This window comes from Labeo rohita, chromosome 3 (assembly GCF_022985175.1).
Source record: "Labeo rohita strain BAU-BD-2019 chromosome 3, IGBB_LRoh.1.0, whole genome shotgun sequence".
NCBI lineage: Eukaryota > Metazoa > Chordata > Actinopteri > Cypriniformes > Cyprinidae > Labeo > Labeo rohita.
The window spans coordinates 41,086,908-41,111,743 of record NC_066871.1 but is presented as its reverse complement, the minus strand read 5'-3'; the positions used below and the strand labels follow the sequence as shown (position 1 = coordinate 41,111,743).

Genomic DNA, 24,836 nt, shown 5'->3' with positions numbered 1-24,836 from the left:
GGCACATGTTATCTTTTTTTATCCACTGTACATACGCAAAGTACTGTATCTGTCATTTTATAACTTGTGTAAAGCGTCTTTTTTAAAATAACTCATAACTTCTGTGCGAGACTGAATCATGCCGGGATCGGATTATCAGAAACGGTGAGTAAAAAACGTCTCTTAAGTATCTAACTTGTTTCTCTTGAACAGCATAGAGATTCGGCGGAGAATGAATGGCTAGTTCTTGTTTTCTGGGAAAATGATAAGGTTTCAGAATGGATAATTTCTCAAACTGTGCTCAGATTTAGGCCTACAAAGCAAGTCTACAATTAAAATCTCAGTATGAATCTAAAGGATTCTTACAGGATTTAATGATTTGTTAATGATTAATAAAATAATAAAAAAACAGCAGCTGTGGTTACAAGAACTTTATCGTTAAAAAATACTGTAGGAACATTTTAGGTATTTGAATTTGTGGTAAATAAGTCTCACATAGGAAATTACAGGGAGTTTGCAGGGATTTTAGGACTTTAAACTGTAATTTATAAGGTGTTGGTTCACATTTACTTCTAAAGTCTGTACATTTAACAGTATTTTAGTGTAAAGCTACTTAAAATGTCCCCTCTGCTAACAGGGAATGTTCTCACAACTTTCACTAACATTTTTTAAAAGTTATATAAATGTTAGAACAAAATATTCTTAGTGCAATGTGCATGGAACATTCTCATAAATTTATCGAATTCACAGTAGAAATCAGCAGCTGCAGTTGCCCGAATTTGACGGTTAAAAACATTCTAATCACAAGAAGAAAACTAGATGTTTTAGCATTTTAAGAATATTAAAAATAAAACATTAAAATAATTTTCCCTGATAGCACACATATATCTCGGAGACGTCTATTTGACGTCTACATTTACATCTGCAAGACATCTGCAATAGGTCTATCGGATGTATCCTATCAGATGTCAAATAGACATCTATTAGATGTCTTTAAGATGTTTATTATTTAGAATGCATGTAAAACTGACATCTTACAGACGTTTGTACATAGCAGATGCTTTCAAGATCAAGAGATCTTTAACAGACATCTTGCAGACGTACGTGTGCTATCTAGGTTACATTTCTAGTGAAAATAAGGTGAGTAGGACACTGTAATGGTGTGTTCACACCAAACGTGGATTCAATCATTTGTGCGAGTAGATTACGTACAATGTCAATGCAAAGACGCGAATAGAGACGAATTCGCACCAGGCAACGCGTTTGTCGTGAATGTGCAATATTCGCCTCAATATATAAATTCGCCTACCTTACATACACTGACATTTTTTATGGCAGCCTCTCTGTAGCCATGCTGATAAAATATAACTACCACTACAACTGCTTTTAATCGTTTTCTATGCTCCAGATACCTATATTATAAATTTCGGGCTACAATAATGCTTGCTTCCATTTTCTGATGTCAACATGTCAATAAGCTCTTTGCTGATTAGCTTTCACTAGAATGTGTCATGCAATTTTTTTGCTTGAGTAGAAATTTTTAGACACGATTGAGGCGAATATCATGGTTTTGCGACAAACACCTGGTGAAAATTCACCTCTGTTCACGTCTTTGCATTGACTTCGTATGAAGCAGCAAAGAGCTTATTGACATGTCCTGTTGTTTCAGAAAATGGAAGAGAGCATTATTGTAGCCCGAAATTTATGATATAGGTATCTGGAGCATAGAAAACTATAAAATCAGTTGTAGTGTTAGTTTTTATTAGCACGGCTACAGAGATGCTGCTATCAAAAAGAAAAAAGTCAGTGTATATATAGTAGTCAAATGTAATGCATACATCAATGGAGGATTAATACTCATCCACCTATGGTGATGCTGTGAACCCAGACACATCAGCATCAGCATTTGGGACTTCAACAACAGGTACAAAGTAGGGATCATAGTTATCGCCACTATGGTTGATCGTGCGAGTAATCTAGAGCAAAAGCAAGCGATGCACATATTATATAACTACTACACCATAATGGTGTGTTCACACCAAATGTGAAGCGAATATGTGCATGTCACTCGCTCTAAATTTTACTACTGTACACTGACATTAATTTTTTATTGATAGCAGCATCTCTGTAGCCTACAACAACAACTGATTTGAACTGTGTTTTATGCTCCAGATACCTGTATCATAAATGTCGGGCTACAATAATACTCTCTACTATTTTCTGATACATCCGGAAAGGTCAATAAGCTCTTCGCTGATTGGTTTGCATGAGATCGCATCATGCAAATTTTCCGTTCAGTTTAAAATTTTTCAACTTGCGCAGAAGACACGATTGAGGCGAATATTATGCCTTCACGGCAAACATGTCGCGCATTTCGCATCATTAATGCCGTCTGTCAGGAATTCGCCTCTATTTGCGTCTTTGCATTGACTTAGTATGTAATCAACTCATGCAAATAATTCAGTTCGCATTTGGTGTGAACACACCATTAGAAATATTTTCGTAACATTTAATAACATAATTTTATAACAAATGTGTATGCATTTAAAATAACATTTTAACGTTCTTAGAATAAAAAAAAAGTCTCAAATAACACTGTATTTGGGGTAAAAAATTTGTAGAATGGGGTAGGAAATGTTTTTGTAATTTAAATATACAATTACATTATAATTATTACAATATATAATAAAGTTCGAATCACAACAGGAAAACTGGACACATTAAAAACATTAAAATAATGTTCCCACAACGTTTTTGTAACTTAAATTTGTTACCTCGGCCGTTAGTATTGGAACTTTCCATTAGCCAATTAGCAGGTGTTTACCGTATGAGCATATTTACAGTCTTTTACATTAAAATTACAAACATTTTTAGCTAACTATTGACTGTTTTTGGGGAAACATCTAAGACAGAGTTTATACTTAAGTGCACAAACAATGTCATTAAGTCCCCAGAGCTATAAAAGAGCAACTTCTGAGCAATTCAGATTTTCCTTAATAGTCTTATTCTGAATCCCGTTTGAATCAGTGAAATGGAGGTCAGGTGTTTCTGCGAAGGTGAATGAGTTTATAAAGAGTTGTCTAAGACAACGTACTGTATCTATTCTGAGTTGACAGCTCACACACATTGATCTCATTGCTTTGTGGATTAGTTTATCCATCAGCAAAACCACGGCTGAGGTTGTTTACAGGATAAACTGTGACTTTACATAAAACGCATCAATGTTTTTGTTTGGGTGAGTGTCTAGTATCATGAGGGTTTGAATCGCTGTTTTGTCACAGAGGCCTTGACCCCATTAGCTGCTGAGCTTTACGTCATGCTCTTTTATACTTACAAGCTATTTTTACAAATTGGTTTCTCAGAGCGAGTAACATTCTATTTTTTTGTTTGTTTTATATAGTGTGTATTTACAAATACCTTCCTCCAAATATAAAATTAGTACAAATGTAAATATATGCTACACATTATATGCAAAAAAGATATATAATAACCATTAATAAATTAATAAAATGTAATATAATTAATAAAATATATTTTCAGCAAAACAATGTTTTCAACATTGCTAATAATCAGAAATGTTTCTTGAACAGCAAATCACCACATTAAAGTGATTTCTGATGGATGATGTGACACTGAAGACAGGAGTAATGATGCTGAAAAGTCAGATTTGATCACAGGAATAAATTACATCGTAACATATGTTACCACAAAAAACAGTTTGTTTAAATTGTAATAATATTTCACAATTTTACTGTTTTTACTGTATTTTTTTTTAAATATATACAGCCTTGGTGAGCAGAAGAGATGTCTTTCAAAAAACAATTTAATTAAAAAAAAAACAAAATTTAACCAACCCCAAACTTTTGAATGGTTTTATAAGTTAGATCTAGTTAGTTATGCTGCTATGGTATTTTGGTGGAAATTGTGGCTAGCATGGCACATTTCTGTGTGCAGGCCCTAATGCATAATTTATACAAATGTAAGCATCACAGATCACAGCTGTGCTGATTACATATGATAATTCAACACAATGATATCTGTGGAAGTTTATCGTTGTCCAGCTGTTGTTGAAACACACACACGTCATCTGTTTCAAAGGTTGAGTGACTTGTGACACAGAGTAAATATTTAACGTAAAGATTACCTGAAGATAGCGCTGTGTCTTACTAACACAGTTTCCGTTTCATCATGACAATTCCTCCTCAGACTACATTTATGGGGTCTTTAATGCAGGTCCTAATGAAATTTGTGAAATGTAACGAACCACTCATAGCATTAGCACTTTTAGCTGGTGTTATTTTTTAAGAGAACAACATAACTGATGTCTCCACAGGGATAAATGCATCTGAGACAGATTTCCATAAGATAAACGGGGCCAAGGGAGCACTTATGATCCTTGTCTGTCCTGAGAGGTTTTGTCAGCGCCATCAGGAGACAGACAGAGAGGATTCTGGGAGGTCAGCGCTGTGTCTGGTAGCGTGTTTGTCCCGGCTGTCAGGGATATTATTTCAGCTTTCTCTTCTCAGGTGGCCCCTTTTGTTATGTCACCGCAGTTCCTACTCTTACAGTCCATGAAAGAGTAATGAGAGATGTTTCCCTCAGGGAACAAGCGCTGCGCAAAAATGAACTGGGTGTAATTTCATTTTCAAGTCCCTTCAGACCTTTCCAAAGAGACAAGGTGAAAAATATTGTTCACTTAGTTGTTTGGTGACCTGGATCTATGGATAGTCTTTTATAATAAGAACATTAGGTTAGCATTTCAGCTGATGCAATTTGAATAGCTAAATGCCTTTTTAAATTATTTTAGTTTTAGTTAACTATGATAACCCTCTCTATGGATCTATAATGACAAAAATTTATTTTAGTTATTAATTTTAATTTAAATATTATTATAATTTGAATATATAAAATCACATTTAGTACTACCATTACACGTTTTTGTGATGATCCAGACAACCTTAAATCCATCTGGACCAGTGTCAGGGCAAGCCAGGCTACCAAAAGATCCACGAGCCATCATAGGTCACTTATCTGGTGTGATTGTGAAAGGAGAAACAAATGTATATGGTGCCAAACACTAATCGAATTAGCTTGAGTGTTGTTTTACAGTTAAGTTGAATGGGTGAGGCCTAAAAATTCCAGCTGACCTTAAATCTGATATGCAGAAATATTAACATGGTGTTTTGGGCAGAGGAACACATTCACAACTTAATAAAGATTGATAAATGAGCTCCTTATCAACATGGATGAACTAACAGGAACAGTGCCTGTGGTTCAAAAAAAAAAAAAAAATGTAATGACATCATTCACAAAAGTGTTGTCGGTTGTGTTCCAATCACTCTACAGTGTTCTGAGGTAGAATTCAAAGTTCCATAGTGCACATCTGAAACTGTTGTTTTAAGGCTGATACATCTGATGCACTTACTCTGAGTGAATTTTGAAAACATTTTTGTTTTTGATTACGCAAGCTTGATAAGTAAAGTCGTCTGTACATCACAATGTACAGCACACCCAGCTAACAAGGAATGTTCTGGCAAGGTTCTCTCAAAGTTATGAACAAACGTTCTTCAAGTAATGTTAATAACACATTTTTTAAATGTCACTACGTTTCAATGTTCAAAGTAACATTCCTATAATGTTTGCATGTTTGCATGTCATGTTTGTATGACCAAGAAAAAAAAGTTTTTAAGCACTTAAAAACGTGTGGTTTGAACATTTAGAGAACATTCTGAAATAACCTGAAACATTCTTAACGTGAAGCACATATGTCATCCATTAAACGTTTAATTTCTGAAACATTTTAGTTTGACATTTGTCTAACAGTTTTTAAATGTTTCTAATTTTTTAGAATGTTCTGAGAAACAAAAGTAACATTCCCATAATTCCAAAATTATAAAATGGAATGTTGCCTTAAAGGGATAGTTCACACAAAAATGAAAATTCTGTTGTCATTTACTCACCCTAAAGCTGTTTCAAACCTGTAAGCAGTAAGAAGATATTGTTAGAGATAATATTGAAGAATATTAGTAACCAAACAGTTGACGGTAGCCATTGACTTTTATAGTCTGGGAAAAAAATACTATGGAAGTCAGTGGCTACCGTCAACTGTTTGATTACCAGCATTCTTCCGAATATCTTCTTCAGTGTTTAGCAGAAGAAATAAACAAGTGAAAGTTGACTAAATGAAAGAATTTAAATTTTTGAGTGAACTATCCCTTTAATAGTTGCATAACAGGAAGGAAATAGATACATATTTGAAACATTTAAAAAACTGAACATAATGGGTTCTTGTAACATTTTTTTTTAAACTTGTTTGGAGATAGGAACAGAGATTTGACTGTAGAGAAACACGTCACGGAAGATTATAAGGAGGAAGAGAAGGATCAGCTTTCCCGTTAGTGTCTTAGTGTAATTCCCCCGGTTTATTTAGCCCTCTCTACTTCCCCTAACCGCACTGGACTCTTTCTAGCATCAGGAGTTTGCTTGTTTCTGAGAGTCAGGCTGCACTGGTTTTGACTACCATGCAAAGGGTGCAAATGATTGCGATTTCCATGAACACACATGGCTTCTAAGGGCCTCTGTCATTATTTCTATGTGTGCGTTACAGAAGAGGTTAAGCTGAAGAAGTAGGGCTGCCATGGATTTATCTGGATACGGTTATCTTGCATTTACCTAAGAGACTAAAGCATGCATTGTCCAACCGCTCTTATGTTTAAGTGGTTGGGTTGGTGCCATTCAAATTCATGTTGTACTTGCCCTGCAAATAAAAATCACAGGTCTTGCCTTGGTCCTGAGGACTCTTTGTATTTTAGCTGCAATTTTGCGTGCAATATTTTTTATTGTTTAATGCATGTAGTTGCACTAGTCAGTTCTATTTCTGGTGCATTGTGGGATGTAACAGCTACACAGGAAAGAACCATTTTAAGGAAGTGTTTAAACGCAGACCTACGGCCACTGTTAGAATGGTGTAAAAATCATTCTTACACCCTGACCGCTTCCTGTCATGGTGTTAACTGACCCCTATAGGCTCCCAGAGTCACATACTTATTCTACAGCTGAACACTGCTTCAGTACCTACCACCATGGCTTTTTGGATACCCAGCTAACAGAAATATATTCTAAGAACATTTTGGTAATATTCATATTAAGTTATGAAAACATTATTTCTGAATGTCTTCTGAATGTTTAAAACATCCAGTTTTTAAAAATGTTTTCCTTGTTTATGCAAATGTTAATGCAGTATTCCATTTTATAGACATTATTGGAATGTTAGTTTCGAATGTTCTCTAAATGTACTGAAACAAGTTTAAAGGTGACATCATGAGAATCAAACTTTTTCTGTGCTTAAGTGCTATGAACAGATCCCCAGTGCATCTACCAACCCAGAAAATGTGAAAATGGGCAACTAAGTCATTTCATTTTGGATTTATTGATTTATTTACTGTATATTACGCTGTTGCCACACAGATCTAATATAAAAATGCCATTTCTTTCCCAGCTGTTTACCTTCACAGACATAACCGACTGTTTAGTTCTCACATGCCGTTTGACAGCCACTTTCTGTGCTTGTGCTTTGGATGTTTGCACTCAGAAAACCCTATATCACAAGTTTAAACAAATACATTTTAAAACGCATGATTTCAGCACGAGAGACATGATAATCAAAACCAAACAGATGTTTTTTGGCAGAGTATCTGAGGAACGAGCTGTAAAGAGCAGCTCTATTCGGAAAAAGCGGCGTGGAGCAGCAGCTCATTTGCATTTAAAGAGACATGCACGAAAACAGTGTGTTTATGCTTCCACTCAAACTAGGCATTTTCAAATATAATTCAAATATAATAAATGATCTGTGAGGTATTTTGAGCTGAAACTTCACAGACATTCTGGGGACACCTAAGACTTATTATTGCATATTGCATTTTGTAAAAGGGGCATAATAGGTCACCTTTAAAAAATGTTAAATGAAAGTTTCAGAAAAAAAACTGACAACATTAAAGAGAACATTACTGAAGACCATAATTTCAAATGGACATTCTGTTATCGTTACTTGAAGAATGTTTGTTCATAACTTAAAGCGAACCTTGCCAGAACATTAGCAAAAATTCGTAATGTTCCCAGTTAGCTGGATATATAGTAGTCAACAATTGAGGTGGTCAAAAAAGTTCATCAAAGTTATCCTAAGACAAGTATGGGCATTCTTTTTGGCTTTAGGACTAATTTGATGAAAGGTTCAAATGTTGACTACTGTATACCTCAATATTACAGGCTAATGGTCTGTCAAAGTGCTCTCAAAGTTACAGACATTCTTCTAGTAACATTAATAACATTCCTTCAAGGTTATCTCGTCTTTAAAAGTGTTCTGAAAATGTTAGCACAACAATGTTGTTTATAGAACGTTTTTGCAAAACATTTAAGTTGGACGTTAAGGGGCTTACACAGAGTATAAAATTTTTGTATGTGTTTTTTCATATTCGTCAAAATTTGTCACGGGTGGCTCAGAACTGTCAAAACACCTTTCAAAATGCTTGCTATGGATGTGAAAAACACAAAATTGTAGCCAATCATTGTAGCCCTCACAGCTTGAGGTCGTGTATTTTTTTTACGTGCGAACATTTTGGACGAATATTTCAGACTCAGTGTGCAAGAACCTTTAGTCTAACCATTTTTTTTTTAAACATAAGTACTTATTAGTTTCAGATGGTTTAGAGAACATTCTAAAGTGATATTCCAGTAATGTTTCCGAAATTCTAAAATGGAACATTCGCTTAATGATGTCTCTAGCATTCACATAACCAAGAATTTACTTTTTCTAAAACATTTTAAGAACTTCATTTGTTGAATGTTCCAAGAACATAGTGTTTTCATAACTTCATGAGAAGATTAGCAAAACGTTCTTAGAACATATTTGTCTTAGCTGGGCAGTAGCCATGCCCTGTATAATCAGATGACCTGGCAAATATTTAAAGTCTGGGACAATTAGACCTACAGTCAGACAGGCAAATCCGTCTGTAGTGCAGTTAATAGATCTTGTTACTGTCCACATGGTACCAAATGATTACTATATTCATTAAAGTATTTACATGTTATACAATACTAGCCTACTTTAAGCAAAACTATGTTTTAGTCTTGCACCAATAAAAAAAAAATACTTGTTCACTTGTTCCAAAGGATGTTTGTATGTTTTCCTGGAAAATAAGACACTGACTTATTCTCAATTCAGTTAACAGCCTTACATAAACGTTCTGTGACATCTAATGCCGTTGCTGCTGCTTTATGTAATGTTGCTTCTGGTCACAGAATCCCTGAGCCACGGCGACTCTTCACCCAAACACGCTGTTTCACATTAACATTGTGCAAGTTTGCCTTCAGCATTAGTTGCAACATGCGGGCAGGGACACATTTTATGTGTGTGTTCACAGAATGGTTCCAACAAGACAAATATTCCTGCATCCCTGAAGCAAAATTCAGTGCAAGTACACAATTACACAAATATACAAACACACAAGAGAATGCCAGTGATGTCACTTTGATGGTATGAGGAAAATATCAGATGTTATAAATCAGAAGCTTACATCTACGCCATGGTATCACCTGATAAAACCACATACTTTGAAACTGAATGATAGCCATTCCAATATACCATGATATTTACATGTACCTCCGTGGTATTCAAAGTACGGGTCATTTGAGACTAAAGCACTCCATGATTACCATATGCATACACCACGGTATTAAAATGTTACTCCAAGACATTTTAAAGATTGTACATGCTAGAGGACATAAGAAAATAAGTAAAGCTTGTTTGTTGCTCGTGGCATTAGATTTAGGTTACAGTTACGCGCAATAATTATCGTTTCATATTTCAACCGAGTGACAAAGGAAAGCGTCATTTGTCCTTTCAGTGTCACTTTTGAATAACAGGACACGATTCAAACAGGTATGGCAACTCTCTCGCTACATACGCCCCGCCCTCTATTGTTGCGTCAAACAATGCGATATCATTCACGCCGATGATTGGTCGAACGCATCGACCGTCTCACGCCGACCGCACTCCCATTGGCTGAAAGCCCCGTCAATCAGGTGTGCGAAAAAAAATGCTTAAAATGTACAACTCCGGCTTTCGATAAGACATCGAAAGAGGGATAAAGGCAGAGAAAGAGAGAGGGATCGGACGCAAGATGGAATGATGTGACAAAACGGTCTCTTATGGATGTTTTAGGGTGTATTTGAGCAGTTATGCTGTCACGGACGCGTTTTGTTTCGATTTGGGATTGATTTTTGTAAATGGGGATTTTGTCGCAGGCCTCGGACATTTGATTCATTTACATCATCTGATTCATTTACTGACCTCAGATCTGCTTTTATTTGTGATTTCGCGAGATGAAGAGGGTAAATAGTTTCCAGAGGTGAGTACAGAGGCTAACCAGCTAACGGGTCCGATTACGTGCTGTTACGATCACAATGCATTGTCTTGTCTCTCTGCCATGTGCTTATTGTTCATTTATGCAGTGTGTTTGTTCAGAAATTAGGTTTTGAATGGATCATGCATCTTGTAAGCTAGATCCAGAGATCAAAGCATGCATCTTTAATGATTTTGTGCTATGTTGAGATCAGACCGTTCACTGACATGCAGGCACATCCTGATGTGATGCTTTTATTTTAATGCATGATCTATTAACGTGTTCAGTTCATGCATATACTCTGTATTCTCTGTTAGGAGATCAGACTATATTTCTTTTTTGTTTTTCAGTGCAAATGAAGCCAATAAGGGGTTTTGTTGTCTTTCTGTTTAGAGATTAGACCATGCATAGATTGCAGATCCATGTGTTTTTGTTGACTGTGTATTCTGTGATCGTAGATCAGACCATGAACTCTATTTCTGATGTGAAATCAGACCATGCATTGAGATAAAAGTTCATCATGTGACTTGATTGTGTAATTTCAGTGCTTGCAATCTCTTTATGTAATAGATTTTATATCTAGGTTATTATTATTATTATTAGATTATTATTATGCATGCTTAATTTATGTTTTGATCCATAAATTAAGTTAAAGCACATCATGTGGTCTGATCATGCCAGTAAAGATGCTCTGTTTGGAGATCATGTCTCCATATTCTCTATACCGACTCATTTCTGCAGTCTGATTGGGCTTTTCTGGTCTGATGTCTGCTCTCCAAACATCAGCAGCATCAGAATTGGTCCGCATGGGTGTTGGGACGCAGGGAGCGGGGAATGCAGTATGGATACGGATGTGTGTGTGTGTTTTTAATGAGCATGCACCACTGCATCACACGCCACCATATTTGACATCACTGCTGCATCTTTTAGTTTTAGACTCAAACAAACACACCTGAGAAAAACAGAACATCTGTATGAGTCACACTGCAGATTATGAGCTCACATCTTCAGGCTAGTGTCCGTTTATGAATGGGGTGATAGTAAAAGGTCTGGGAGAAAAAAAAATGAATGAGTCACAGGATGTTGTCTATGCAAACAAACACATGCGTATGTTAATCATAAATATTTATTTATATTTTAGACCGATACAGAAGTGTAAATGACGTTTAATTGAGTTTAATTTGATTTTTATTATCATGTAGAAAAGCTGTAGTGTGCATTTTGGAAACATTTGAATGCATTTATGTTTGGCGTGATGAGAACACTTTGATCTCAAGGCTTCCGCATGAAATTATTATAGTTATTACTATGTATTTTTTTTTTTGGACAAATATTTAAGCATTCTTGGTCACTACATATTTTTTGTCCATACACATACACATTTTGTTGTACATACACCTTGCAGAATCTAAAAATGTTCATTATTTTACCAAAATAAGAGGGATCATACAAAATGCATGTTATGTTTTATTTAGTGCTGACCTGAATAAGATATTTCACATAAAATGTGTTTAAATATAGTCCACAAGAAAAAATAATAGTAGAATTTGAAAAAATGACCCTGTTCAAAAGTTTACATACACGTGATTCTTAATACTGTGTTATTACTTGAATGATCCACAACTGTGTTTTTTGTTTAGTGATAGTTGTTCATGATCCCCTTGTTTGTCCTGAACAATTAAACTGACTGCTGTTCTTCTGAAAAATCCTTGGTTTTTTCAGCATCTTTGTGTATTTGAACCCTTTCCAACAATGACTGTATGATTTTGAGATCCATCTTTTCACACTGAGGACAACTGAGGGACTCATATGCAACTATTACAGAAGGTTCAAACACTCACTGATGCTTCAGAAGGAAAAATGATGCATTAAGAGCCGGGGGTGAAAACTTTTGAACAATGGAGATGTGTACGTTTTTCTTCTTTTGCCTAAATCTCATGCTTCTTTCATTTAGTACTACCTTTCAGAAGCTACAGAAGATACTTACATGTTTTCCAGAAGACAAAATAAGTTAAATTTACCCTGATCTTCAAATTCCAAAGGTTTTCACCACCGGCTCTTAATGCATCGTGTTTCTATCTGAAGCATCAGTGAGTGTTTGAACCTTCTGTAATAGTCCCTCAGTTGTTCCCAGTGTGAAAAGATGGATCTCAAAATCACACAGTCATTGTTGGAAAGGGTTCAAATACACAAAAATGCTGAAAAAACTTTGTTCTCAAGAATTTGTGAGACCTAAAGGACTTTTCTGAAGAACAGCAGGCAGTTTAACAGTTGAGGACAAACAAGGGACTCATGAACAACTATCACTAAACAAAAAAACACAGCTGTGGATCATTCAGGTAACAACACAGTATTAAGAATCAAGTGTATGTAACTTTTAAACGGGGTCATTTTTATAAATTCAACTGTTATTTTCTCTGGTGGAGGATGTAAACATCTTTTATGTAAAATATCTTATTCAAGTCAGTACTAATTAAGAAATTACATACATTTTGTATGATCCCTCTTACTTTAGTAAAATAATTTAAAACATTTAGCAGATTCTTCAAGGTGTATGTAAACTTTTGACCTCAACTGTATTAGTATCAAATTATTATTTTTTTTCCATTTTCTGTTTTCATGTTAATTTTAGCTATAGATTTAGTAATTTAGTAATTATGTTGTGTTTGTCAGTTATTGTTATTATTATTATTATTATTATTATTATTTATTTCAGTTTTATTTGATTTATTTTTAGTTTTGGTAATTTCACTTTGGCAGCCAACTGGAATATTTACTATTTCAATTTTTTCCCTCTAATTTCAATGAACATAGTTTTTTTTTTTAAATTGTTTTAGTTAACAATAACAACACTAGTCCAAATGTACGTCAGATCTCATTAATGTGCTTTCCGGTCTGTTATTAAATATGAATGCGCCATTTGTTGTGTTTCAGGTTTATGAACACAAGGGCGGCTGCAAACTGCCGTTACCAGCCCACATGTTACGAGCACGCTGCCAACTGCTACACCCATGCGGTAACGAACATTCTTTAGTGAAAAGAATTATAGAGATCCACCTAACTGCTTATTTGAAGTCATGTGACGCTCCCAGATGTTGGTATATTAAACGCTTATTCTTTTCTCTTTAATTCTCTGTAGCTCCTGATTGTGCCGGCATTCGTCGGAATGGCTTTGTTACACCGGCTGTCGGATGACCGTTGGGAGCGGATCACGGCCTGGGTGTACGGCATGGGTCTGATCGCTCTGTTCCTCGTCTCCACAGTCTTTCACATCATTTCCTGGAAAAAGAGCCACATGAGGTACATTTGCCATAGTACGGCATCACACAGAACGGTGGGAGCGACAACTACATTTAAATGTCAGACTGAATCACTTAAAATATTGTTCCATGTGTGTTAGTGTTGGGCGATATGCTCAATTTTCATATCATCCTTTCATCAGCCTGTGAGATCGCCGATACACGATATTATCATGCTAATTTATTCAATTATTTACTTATTTACTTACTTAGTTTCAACACCAGCATAAGGCTTAAAGCAGCCTGACTTAATTTGTGTTTAACATAATAAACATTTAATAGAAACATTGTAAGTTACTAATGCTTACATTTCATCTCTTCACTGCATTGCTAAAGTTCGGTGCCTAGTCTGTTTTTGACAGATAATGATAATAGTTGCTATTGTCAAAGGCATCAGCAACAGGTGATATCTCTGACTATCGTCGATACACGACACTATCGTCTATTGGCACAACTCTGTGTGTCACTGCTTTACACGAATAGCTTATCCAAAAATGTGCTTATTTTTTGCGTATTCACCCTTAGGACATCCAAGATGTAGATAAGTTTGTTTGTTCATGAAAACAGATTTGGAAGTGTAGCAATACATCACTTGCTCACCAACAGATCCTCTGCAGTGAATGGGTGCCGTCAGAATGAGAGTCCAAACAGCTGATTAAAAACATCACAGTAATTCACAAGTAATCCACACCACTCCAGTCCATCAGTTAATGCCATGTGAAGTGAAAAGCTAAGACGTTGTTAACATCTGGCTAAAATACTCTATCCATAATATTGCTTTATCTAGTGAAAAAGTTGTTTAGTCTGAATCAGGAGAGAAATCTGCACACATCAAGCACCAATTACAAGATAAAACAGTCTAAAACAAATATGTTTGTGGATTTTGATGTGAGAGGACAACAGGAGATGAACTTTTTCACTGGAGGAAGCATAATTATGGATTATGGACTCAGTTTGATGTTAAAATTATGGTTTTGTTTCTTACAAACACGCAGCTTTTTTTCTTCACAAGATGTTATTTGATGGACTGGAGTGGTGTGGATTACTTGTGGATTATTGTGATGTTTTTATCAGCTGTTTGGACTCTCGTTCTGACGGCATTTTGGATGGTCTGAAGGTGAGTAAATGTTCAGTAACTTTTCGCTAGGCTGAACTACTCCTTAAACTATTTGTGCGTTTCACTTTTCATCATAACATTAAAAACCATTTAGTTTTTCTTCATTAAGGCTTGCATTCTTTTATACTTTATGCGTATTCATGAAGCACTACAAAGAGCTTCTTTCATATTGGATTTAAACACTGTATTAATCAACTGTAATATACATCAAAATAGGACATATCTGTGCATATGGTATAGAAACTATGTAATACATTAATATTGTCTCCTGTGTTTTCAGGACCGTAGAGCACTGCTTCCACATGTGTGATAGAGTCGTCATATACTTCTTCATCGCTGCCTCTTATACACCATGGTATGTTTCTTTAACCATATTTATTTCAATCACTTTACAGAAATAAAAAACTTAAATACATATTTTATATATATATTTAAATTGCCTTGTCTTTTTGGACACGATTCCTGAAGTTTGGGATCAGTATTATTTTTTAAAAAAATGTTTTTAAAAGAAGACTTTTCTGCTCACCAAGGCTGCATTTATTTGATAATTTTGCAGTAAAAAATACTAAAATTTTGAAATATTATTACAATTTAAAATAGCTGTTTTGTGTTTGAATACATTGTAAAATGTAATGAATTCCTGTCATCAAAGCTGAATTTTCAGCATCATTACTCCAGTCTTTAGTGTCACATGATTCTTCAGAAATCATTCTAAAATGCTGATATGCTTCTCAAGAAACGTTTCTGATTATTATCAGTGTTGAAAACAGTTGTGCTGCTTCATATTTTTGTGGAAACTGTGGTGTTTTTTCCACTGATGATTCTATGATAAATACAAAGTTTGGAAAACAAAAAAGCTTTGAAATAGAAATCTTTAGTAACAATATAAGTGTCTTTACTGTCACTTTTGATCAATTTAATGCATCCTTGCTGAATGGAAGTATCAAATTATTTAAAGAAATATTTGATACGGTATATAATAATCATTCAGTACTGTGGTATTATCCCATAACTGTACCATGGTGCTGCCACAGTACTTTATCTAATGTTAAATATGCCATGTAGTGTTTACTTCTGTGTAACGTTTAAACTTCAGGATCTGCAATCAATGCATTTCCTCTTTTTTTTTTTTTTTTTTTTTTTTAAACAGTATCTCCTAACAATCTTATATTCGCGGAAGTGAAGTCACTGTGTAAAAATGCATGCACGTGTCATTTTTGGCTCATCCCGGCGTGGTTCTGTGATCTGTTGTAGTAGTTTAAAAAAGAAAAACACTCTCTCATGACAGTGGTGTGACTGAAGCGGCCAAAGTGTTTGGTCACTTTGCTCTGCGAGTGTGAATAATTCAGTGTGCTTTAGTGCTCAAGTACAGGAGTAAAGTGAGATTTAACCTATGTTACAGAGCATCTTTAATTAAAACCGGAAGCTGAGTGAAACTGTACAAAAACATGTTTAACCTGGTAACATCTTATTAGTCATATGTATATATATATATAGCACTTTCACACAATACACATTGTTTCAAAGCAGCTTTACAGAAAATCATAGTATTGATGTAATATATTAGAATCTTCATGCCATATAGTTGCATTTATATGTAATATACTTTACACTTTGCAACAATATAAATAACCAAACACAAGATTTGCAATATAGTGTATATATATTATATACAATATATACACATATACATATACGTATACGTACATGCATATAATATATACTCATGTATACAACTTTATTGTTAAGAATTAATGTAATCATGTATTGATTTGAACATGTATGTACATATATTTATTTTTATGGTGTCTATTTATTTATTTATTTACTTACTTGTTTGTTTTATTTGTTCATTTATTTTCATTGAAGTGTCACTGTGTCACTGAACAGTTTAACACTAACATTTAACACAATTTACCACAATTTTTGCATGCGTTCAAAAAATATAGTATTTGTGTGAAACTGAATGGAGATCAGACTTTTTACATGCTGTGTTATGATACTGACTCAAACACGGCTGGTTTTGTCATGCTGATGATTCTTGGATCGATCAGGCTGTTTGTGTGTGTGTGTGCGTGTGTGTGTGTGTGACGGTTACACACATTCCTGTGTGATGAGCACTAATGAGGGTGTGTTTTCCCGCAGGCTCAATCTCCGGGAGCTCGGGCCGCTTGCCGCTCACATGCGCTGGTTTGTGTGGCTGATGGCGGCCGCCGGGACCATCTATGTGTTTAACTATCACGAAAAGTACGTTTGACTTCAACTAAATGTCTTGCACTGTATCTGACATCCTCTGTCAAAATATCTTAATTATGCAAAATTGGTAATTGACACTAATTATTTAAATACTTAAAATAATAAAATACATTTAATAAATATCTAAATAAATTTTTTTATTATTTATAAATTATTATTGTTAAGATTATTATTATTATTACTATTATTATTAAATACAATTAAAAATATATATTTTAAAAAGTACTTAATTATCTCAATTATATTGTATTATATTATATATTGTTTTATATTATTATATTTGGCAAGATTGATAATCGACATGCACAAAGTGATGACTTTTTGTTGAATGTACAATTTAGGTAACCACAATTACTTTGCATTTTATAGCGTCAGACATGTATAGCGACACATGTGAGGACACATGAATTTTAAATAAATAAAATATTAAATATTAAAATATTATGATTTGTCTTATTTAGAAATTATTAATACAATCATAAATTGTTAAAATATTATTACTATTTATATAATAATAATGATCATTTTTATTAAAGTTGTCTCGTCTGAATTTACAAACCAAAGTACAAAACAAATATGTTTGTGGATTTTGATGTGAGAGAACAACAGGAGATTGGATCTTTCAAGAAAATGTATAAAATATACAAAATTATATGAAAATACACAGCATTTCTGTTTCAGGATTTATAGCAAATAAATAACTTCTTAAAGTGTTAAGTGCAGTAAGTGTGATAATTAAACACACAAAATAGACAATTACACACAATTATAGACGATACTGACCTGTAGAACTTCACCTTAAGTGAGAGAGGGGTTTAATTGTCACCATTTATTTGTATTGGTTGATGTTTCTGTATTGGTGTGTGATGTTAAAGTGTGTGTTTGTTTGTGTTTGTGCAGGTATAAGTTAGTGGAGCTGGCGTTTTATCTGACCATGGGCTTCTTTCCTGCGCTGGTGGTGACATCAATGGTGAGTCTGTGAGCTCATTTCCTGTTGAGCTCATCAACTTAATCTGATCTATGGGCTTCTAAAGCCCAAGTACTAATTAGCAGACCCCTAATTAACCTGACGATTTAAAGCTTGTGTAGGAGGAGTTGCTGCAGGGGATGGAGAACAGGTTGTAGATGTAAATATCAGAATGTAACGTGATGAACATCAGCAAAAGGCTGAGGATTACTTCATTACCAGACTCCAGAAGTAATTGTGTATTATGGATTTGAAGAAAACTAAATGTTTAGTCACCATGATTTTTTTACTGTAAAACAAGAATTTTCTCCTTGAATGTTTTTCCACTGAAGGAAATCTGATCAGCTTCACCTCTGACACTGTTTTTGAGTCCTCATGTTAACCTGTCACACCTGAAATGTTCGCTAGTGTGAGAGAATCTGTCAGCTGTTGCTATGCAACCAGCTCACACTTGATCTGGGATTTTCACATTTTACAATCAGACAACATCATTTGGTGAGATTGAGTCACAACGTTTCCTGTAACTGGACACCTGATTAGAACAATTTTTTTTTGTTGCTACACAGCCAATGACGTCTGAATCTCACCCCAAAAAAAAAAGTTTAGGTCATATTTTATGCCAAAAACAAAATATAAATATACATTTTTATTTTTCTAATTTAATTTTTATTGTGTGTATATGTGTGTGTGTATATATGTGTGTCTATGTGTGTGTGTATATGTATATATATATATATATATATGTATATGTATATGTATATGTATGTATACACTGCTATAAAATACATTGTATGGCTCAAAATTATTGATTTTTCTTTTATGGCAAAAATCATTAGGAAATTAAGTAAAGATCATGTTCCATTAAGATATTTTGTAAAACTCCTACTGTAAATGTATGAAAAAACTTAATTTTTGATTAGTAATATACATTGTTAAGAACTGCATTTGGACAACTTTAAAGGCAATTTTCTCAATATTTAGATTTTTTGCACCCTCAGATTCCAGATATTCAAATAGTTGTATCTCGACCAAATATTAGCCTATCCTAACAAACCATACATCATTGGAAAGCTTATATATTCAGCTTTCAGATGATGTATAAATCTCAGTTTTGAAAAATTGACCCTTATCACTGGTTTTGTGATCCAGGGTCATATATATATATATATATATATATATTCATTTTGTAAAAATGTACTTCCTTTAATTTATTCTAAATAAATAAATAAATATGCATAAATACAGTGTAATTACTGCGGTTACATATATATATATATATATATATATATATATATATATATATATATATATATCTCCATGTAGCAGCATAAATTTATGTTACATATATATATATATATATATATATATATATATATATATATATATCCATGTAACTGCAGTAATTACACTGTATTTATGCATATTTATTTATTTATTTATTTATTTAGAATAAATTAAAGGAAGTACATTTTTACAAAATGAGAACCTGACATGAATAATTAAAAACCATGTAACAAGAAATATTAATAGTCATAAAATACACCTGATTTTCAGAATTGCTTTTTTTGACATCTGGGTGAAATATAATCCGGACATGGTTTGACGGGTTCTGTGAGATTCACCCTTACAAGTAAAATATAAATACAGCACCTGTGTACAGTGTGCATTACACAATACAGTGAAAGACTCAGGTTTGGTGTAGTAAGCAAATAGAGATGCTTTGAAATTCAAACACAATTGATAACCTTTGTTTTGGGTTCATGTGCTGTTTGAGTCACAGACAGCAGCAGAGCTGTGTTCGTTGCATACCAAATACAGCATGTGTCCCATGCCACAGACACTGAGGACACCTTGTGGTTGGGAGCAGTAGTTACACATACTTGGAAAAAAAATTAGGGGCACTAAATAAAACTCCCTGCATTCAAAGCTCAACTTTACCATTGGCTTTGAATTACTGCCAAAAAACAAACAAACAAAAAAAAAAAAAAGAGTTTTAAAATGCACCCGAAAGCTGAATAAATAAGCTTTCCATTGATGTATGGTTTGTTAGAATAGGACAATATTAGGCTGAGATGCAACTATTTGAAAATCTGGAATCTGCGGGTGCAAACAAATCAAAATAAATTTGCCTTTAAAGTTGTGAATGAAGTTCATAGCAGTGCATATTACTAATCAGAAATTAAGTTTCAATATATTTACCGTAGGAAATTTACAAAATATGTTCATGGAACATGATCTTTACTTCATATCCTAATGATTTTTGGTGTTAAAGAAAAATCTATGATTTTGACCCATACAATTTATTTTTGGTTATTGCTACAAATATTACCCATGCTACTTAAGACTGGGTTTTGTGGTCCAGGGTCATAAATATTATTTACACTTAGATAAAAAACTTCTATGGCATCACTGTGAAACCACCCCTTTGGAAATTTTAAGAGAAAAAAGGTTAATTTGAAGATTTCGTGTCAGTAGCTCTGTTTTATTCTTGTTTTAAAGTAACAGACAGGCGGTACGACACATTTTCAAGACAAGTAAAAGCTTTACAAAGAAGTGCAAGGGCGTATTACTGATGTATTGTTGTTCTAGAATGAAAATGAAAGTATTCTGAAGTTAACCTGAACTTAACCTCAACTTCTTAACCTTTTACATGCCATTAATAGTTCCATGTTCCTTTAACAATCTTTCCATTGCACAAAAGGTTCTTTTTACTGAAAGATTCTTTGTGGAACCAAAAATGGCTCTTTTATGGCATCAGTGTTCCCTTTTGGAATCTTTATGGATTGTTGCCTGGTTGTCAATATGTCAAATGTGTAAAAACAATGTTATCTGATTTACTTAAATTGCTTAAAGTATTTTTAAAACAATAAAAAAATTTCAAACAATAGTACTATGATGACAATATATTATTGTTTAAATCAGATTTACTTGTTTTTCTTTTTACGTAATTAGAACGTGACATGATTCATTGAAAACTATGTAACACAAAATCTTAATAGTCATAAAATACACCTGATTTTCAGAATTAATTGATTAATTCATTATTTTTTTTTATTGACCTCTGGGTGAAATATAATCTAAATCTTTATCTAAACTTATCCTGAACTTAACCTAAACTTAACTTGAATTTCTTAACCTTGAACTTAACCTTGTACATGGCAGTTATGGTTCCATGAAGAACTTTTAACAATCTTTCCATTGCACAAAAGGTTCTTTTCAGGGGAAAGAGGTTTTAAAATGTTCTTCACACTTCGAAAAATGGTTCTATTAAGAACTGATCAGTGAAAGATTCTTTGTGGAACCAAAAATAGTTCTTCTATGGCATGAATGTTCCATTTTGGAACCTTTGTTTTCATGGATTTTTGCCTGGTTGTCAATATGTCAGATGTGTAAAAACAATGTTATTTGATTAACTTAAATTACTTAAAGCATTTTTAAATTAAATTATACATATTTTTAGCTTTTAAAACTTGTTCAGAGTAAGTTAATGGAAGTACAAACAATAGTACTATGATGTCAATAAATAACTTTACTGTTTAAATCAGATTTACTTGTTTTTCTTTTTACGTAATTTTCATTATACTGAATTTTTACATAATTAATTGACCTCTGAGTGAAATAGAATCTAAATCTCTATCTAAACTTATCCTGAACTTAACTTAAACTGAACCTGAACTTCTTAACCTTGAACTTAAGGCAGTTATGGTTCCATGAAGAACTTGTAACAATCTTTCCATTGCACACAAGGTTCTTTTCAGGGGAAAGAGGTTTTAAAATGTTCTTCACACTTCAAAAATGTTTCTATTAAGAACTGATCAGTGAAAGATTCTCTGTGGAACCAAAAATAGTTCTTCTATGGCATCATTGTTCCCTTTTGGAACCTTTTATTTTTATGCATGGTTGTCAATATTTCAAATGTGTAAAAACAATGTTATTTGATGATTTTTCATGTCAGTAACTGTTTCTCATTCTTGTTTTGATCAGAGTAACACAGACGGGCTGTATGAGCTGGCATTCGGAGGCTTGGTCTACTGCCTAGGCGTGGTCTTCTTCAAATCGGACGGTGTGATACCGTTCGCTCACGCCATCTGGCATGTGTTCGTGGCTCTCGCTGCCGCCATCCACTACTACGCCATCTGGAAGTACCTGTACCGCAGTCCCTCGCTTGAGGACATCAGGGATGCTTGAGCTCCACATCCTCATCACTTCCTCTTCCTATTTCCTCCTTGAACACCAAAACATCACAACCGGATGCTCCAAACACCAACGTTTACCAGTACGACCATGCAATGTTTACGGTTTTCTAACCAACTGGGATCAGTGAAGTGTGTGTGTGTGTGTGTGTGTGTGTGTGTTCCTCACTGTACTAAATGCACATTTGCCACAGTTGCAATGAGACGGCAATGTTTGTGTGTTTAATTTTCTCCCATTTTCATCAGTATTATGTAAATATATTCCACTGAAAGCAGATGAATTGTGATGCTTTTTGATATTTAATGATTTCTCTGTGCATTCGGTCACACACACACACACACACACTCTCAGTAGCAGTTTCATATCATCTGTAGTGAATTCAACTTTGCTTTATTCATACGACTTTCTCTATCAAATCTGTATTTTTACATCTCAACTCACTAGGTTTTTACTTCAGACGTACAACTAGTTGTTTTCTACGAAGCGCTGGTGGTTTTCTACTCCTGGCGTCTCCTTCCCCGTGTTCTGCTCTTTCAGCAGGATTTGAAAGTGTTGCACAGAGCTTTTTTTCTATGCGGCACTTTTCTAACAGGAAGAACCACTTCTCTTTGATACTCCATTTATAGGCTGACGGATAGAAACGATGTTGAGTGCTTCTGGGTTCACAACCAGGTTTACAATGCTATAGGATGTTTTTTCTCACCACCTGAACCACCTTAAAGACAGTTTGTGATGTTTATCAAATTCGGCACAATTTCCGATGGATTTTTGAGTAAGAAGCGTTAACGACATTAGAATGACATCCAGTGTCTGCTATGATGAATGTGAATAAAAACGGGTCATATTTCACCCCAAAATCAAAAGAAAAAAATCACAATGAAATTGCAATTGCATTGCATTAAACTAAAGCATTTATTGCTTTAAATGTGTAAATAATTTTTATTTTATTTTTTTCCCTTTTGGTTTGAAGTGAAATATGACTCTGAAATGTTATTTACGGGTTTGTGAGATTCACTTAGATATTGACAGTGGGCAAACGAAACATTTCTGAACTAATGTTCTTTTTTCTGCCGCAATATCTCATGTTATTCCTGCTGATATTACAGCTCTTCGTCCCATCATGCACATCACTACCTGTATGCACCAGGATCATCTTCCATCATTCCAAGGACCTTCATTGGTTTCTGTTGCGTTTCTGCAGGAGACGCTGTGACACTGTGAATGCGTTCGGCTTTTATCGCAGTTTTACGCCGCCGCTCAACTGACTTTGCAGTTCTGTTAAAGCACTGATCTGATTGCATTCAGGAATCGCTGTGATCCGATATGCAGCTTCTTGCATATTGAAGTGTTTTCGCTCAAAGGCTGAAGCTCTTGTTTTGTAATATTTTCACTGTGGTCGATAAACATGCTTATATTTCTTCCCACATCGTGTCGGGTATCCATAGTTACTTTTCCTTTTCAAATCTGTGATTACAGAATGAAAGTTTATGCAAGCGCTGATAGGTAAAAGCAAATTTTCTACACACTTTTCTTCTTCATCCGCTTTTAGACTTTTTTGCAGGTGAGTTCTGTTATGTGCTGGTTTTTGTAATTCCCGTCATGCCGAGAACGCAGCGGTTGTTTGATAGGATGTGTTCGGACTGCATGAACAGAGTCGTTTCGACCAGCTCTTGTACTCTGGGACAGACTTTTGTAAAATCTTTCTACATCCTGTTTTGGCACATAATTCTGCACTGGCCTTCTCAAATCCAACTATGAAACCTCTTGTAACGCTTCTGATGTTCTCATCGCACATCATTCTGGTGTTTTGGTGCTGGTGTTACTATGAAGACTACATGTGTCCAATACTGAACAAGTTTCTAAAGTGTTAATAAACGAAAGCAGTAACTCTCATGCATTTGTGTTTGTTCATTTCGTCTGGAATATTGTGGCTTAGTGCGTGTTTCACGATAAAAAAAAAATTAAAACAGAAAATGTTGGTGTAGGATTTACTTTTAAATATTTTTCACTCAGATATTGATATTGAATTAAACAAGAAGCTTGTAGAAAAAAAACAGTTTCACTTATAGTAACGTCGAAACCTAGTGTTCTAGAAACTAGACCTGTATTTTTTTTTTCTCTTTAAATACTTCTTATTAAAAAAAATAATAATAATTAATGTCTTATTTTAAGGAAACCACAGTAACACTAAGGTCTTGTTTGTTATGATATAACTATAACTAGCGTGAAATAACACATAATACTTCTATCCACGTTAATCTTCAATGCTTAAGTAAGCCTATGGGCGAGACTTCCGGTTCAGTAGCCACTATTGGTAACTAACCAGAAGAATAACAACGTGTAGTAAAAGGTACAGCTGTTTGCACTACAAACCAGTGTATTCATAGTTAAGATAATACATTAAAATAATATGTGACCCTGGACTGCAAAACCACTCTTAAGTCACTGGGGTATATTTGTAGCAATAGCCAAAAATACACTGTATGGGTCAAAATTATTGATTTTTCTTTTATGCCAAAAATCATTAGGATATTAAGTAAAGCAAATGTTTCATTAAGATTATTTGTAAAATTCCTACTGTAAATATATAAAAACTTAATTTTTGATTAGTAATATGCATTAGT

The 24,836-nt window shown here is 34.2% G+C and overlaps 1 protein-coding gene across 2 annotated transcripts; it reads left to right on the top strand.

The window, feature by feature from the left end:
* On the top strand, nucleotides 1-24,105 carry mmd (monocyte to macrophage differentiation-associated). Of its 2 annotated transcripts, none has more exons than XM_051106056.1 (7): nucleotides 1-144; nucleotides 13,314-13,395; nucleotides 13,519-13,679; nucleotides 15,076-15,150; nucleotides 16,941-17,042; nucleotides 17,952-18,021; nucleotides 22,003-24,105. In XM_051106056.1, the coding sequence occupies exons 1-7, from the start codon at nucleotides 119-121 to the stop codon at nucleotides 22,204-22,206; spliced, it is 720 nt and encodes a 239-aa protein (XP_050962013.1). In that variant the 5' UTR covers nucleotides 1-118; the 3' UTR covers nucleotides 22,207-24,105. The 2 variants fall into 2 exon arrangements, with proteins under 2 accessions (XP_050962013.1, XP_050962011.1); XM_051106054.1 differs by lacking the exon at nucleotides 1-144 and adding an exon at nucleotides 10,066-10,385.
* The last annotated feature ends 731 nt before the right edge of the window (nucleotides 24,106-24,836 follow it).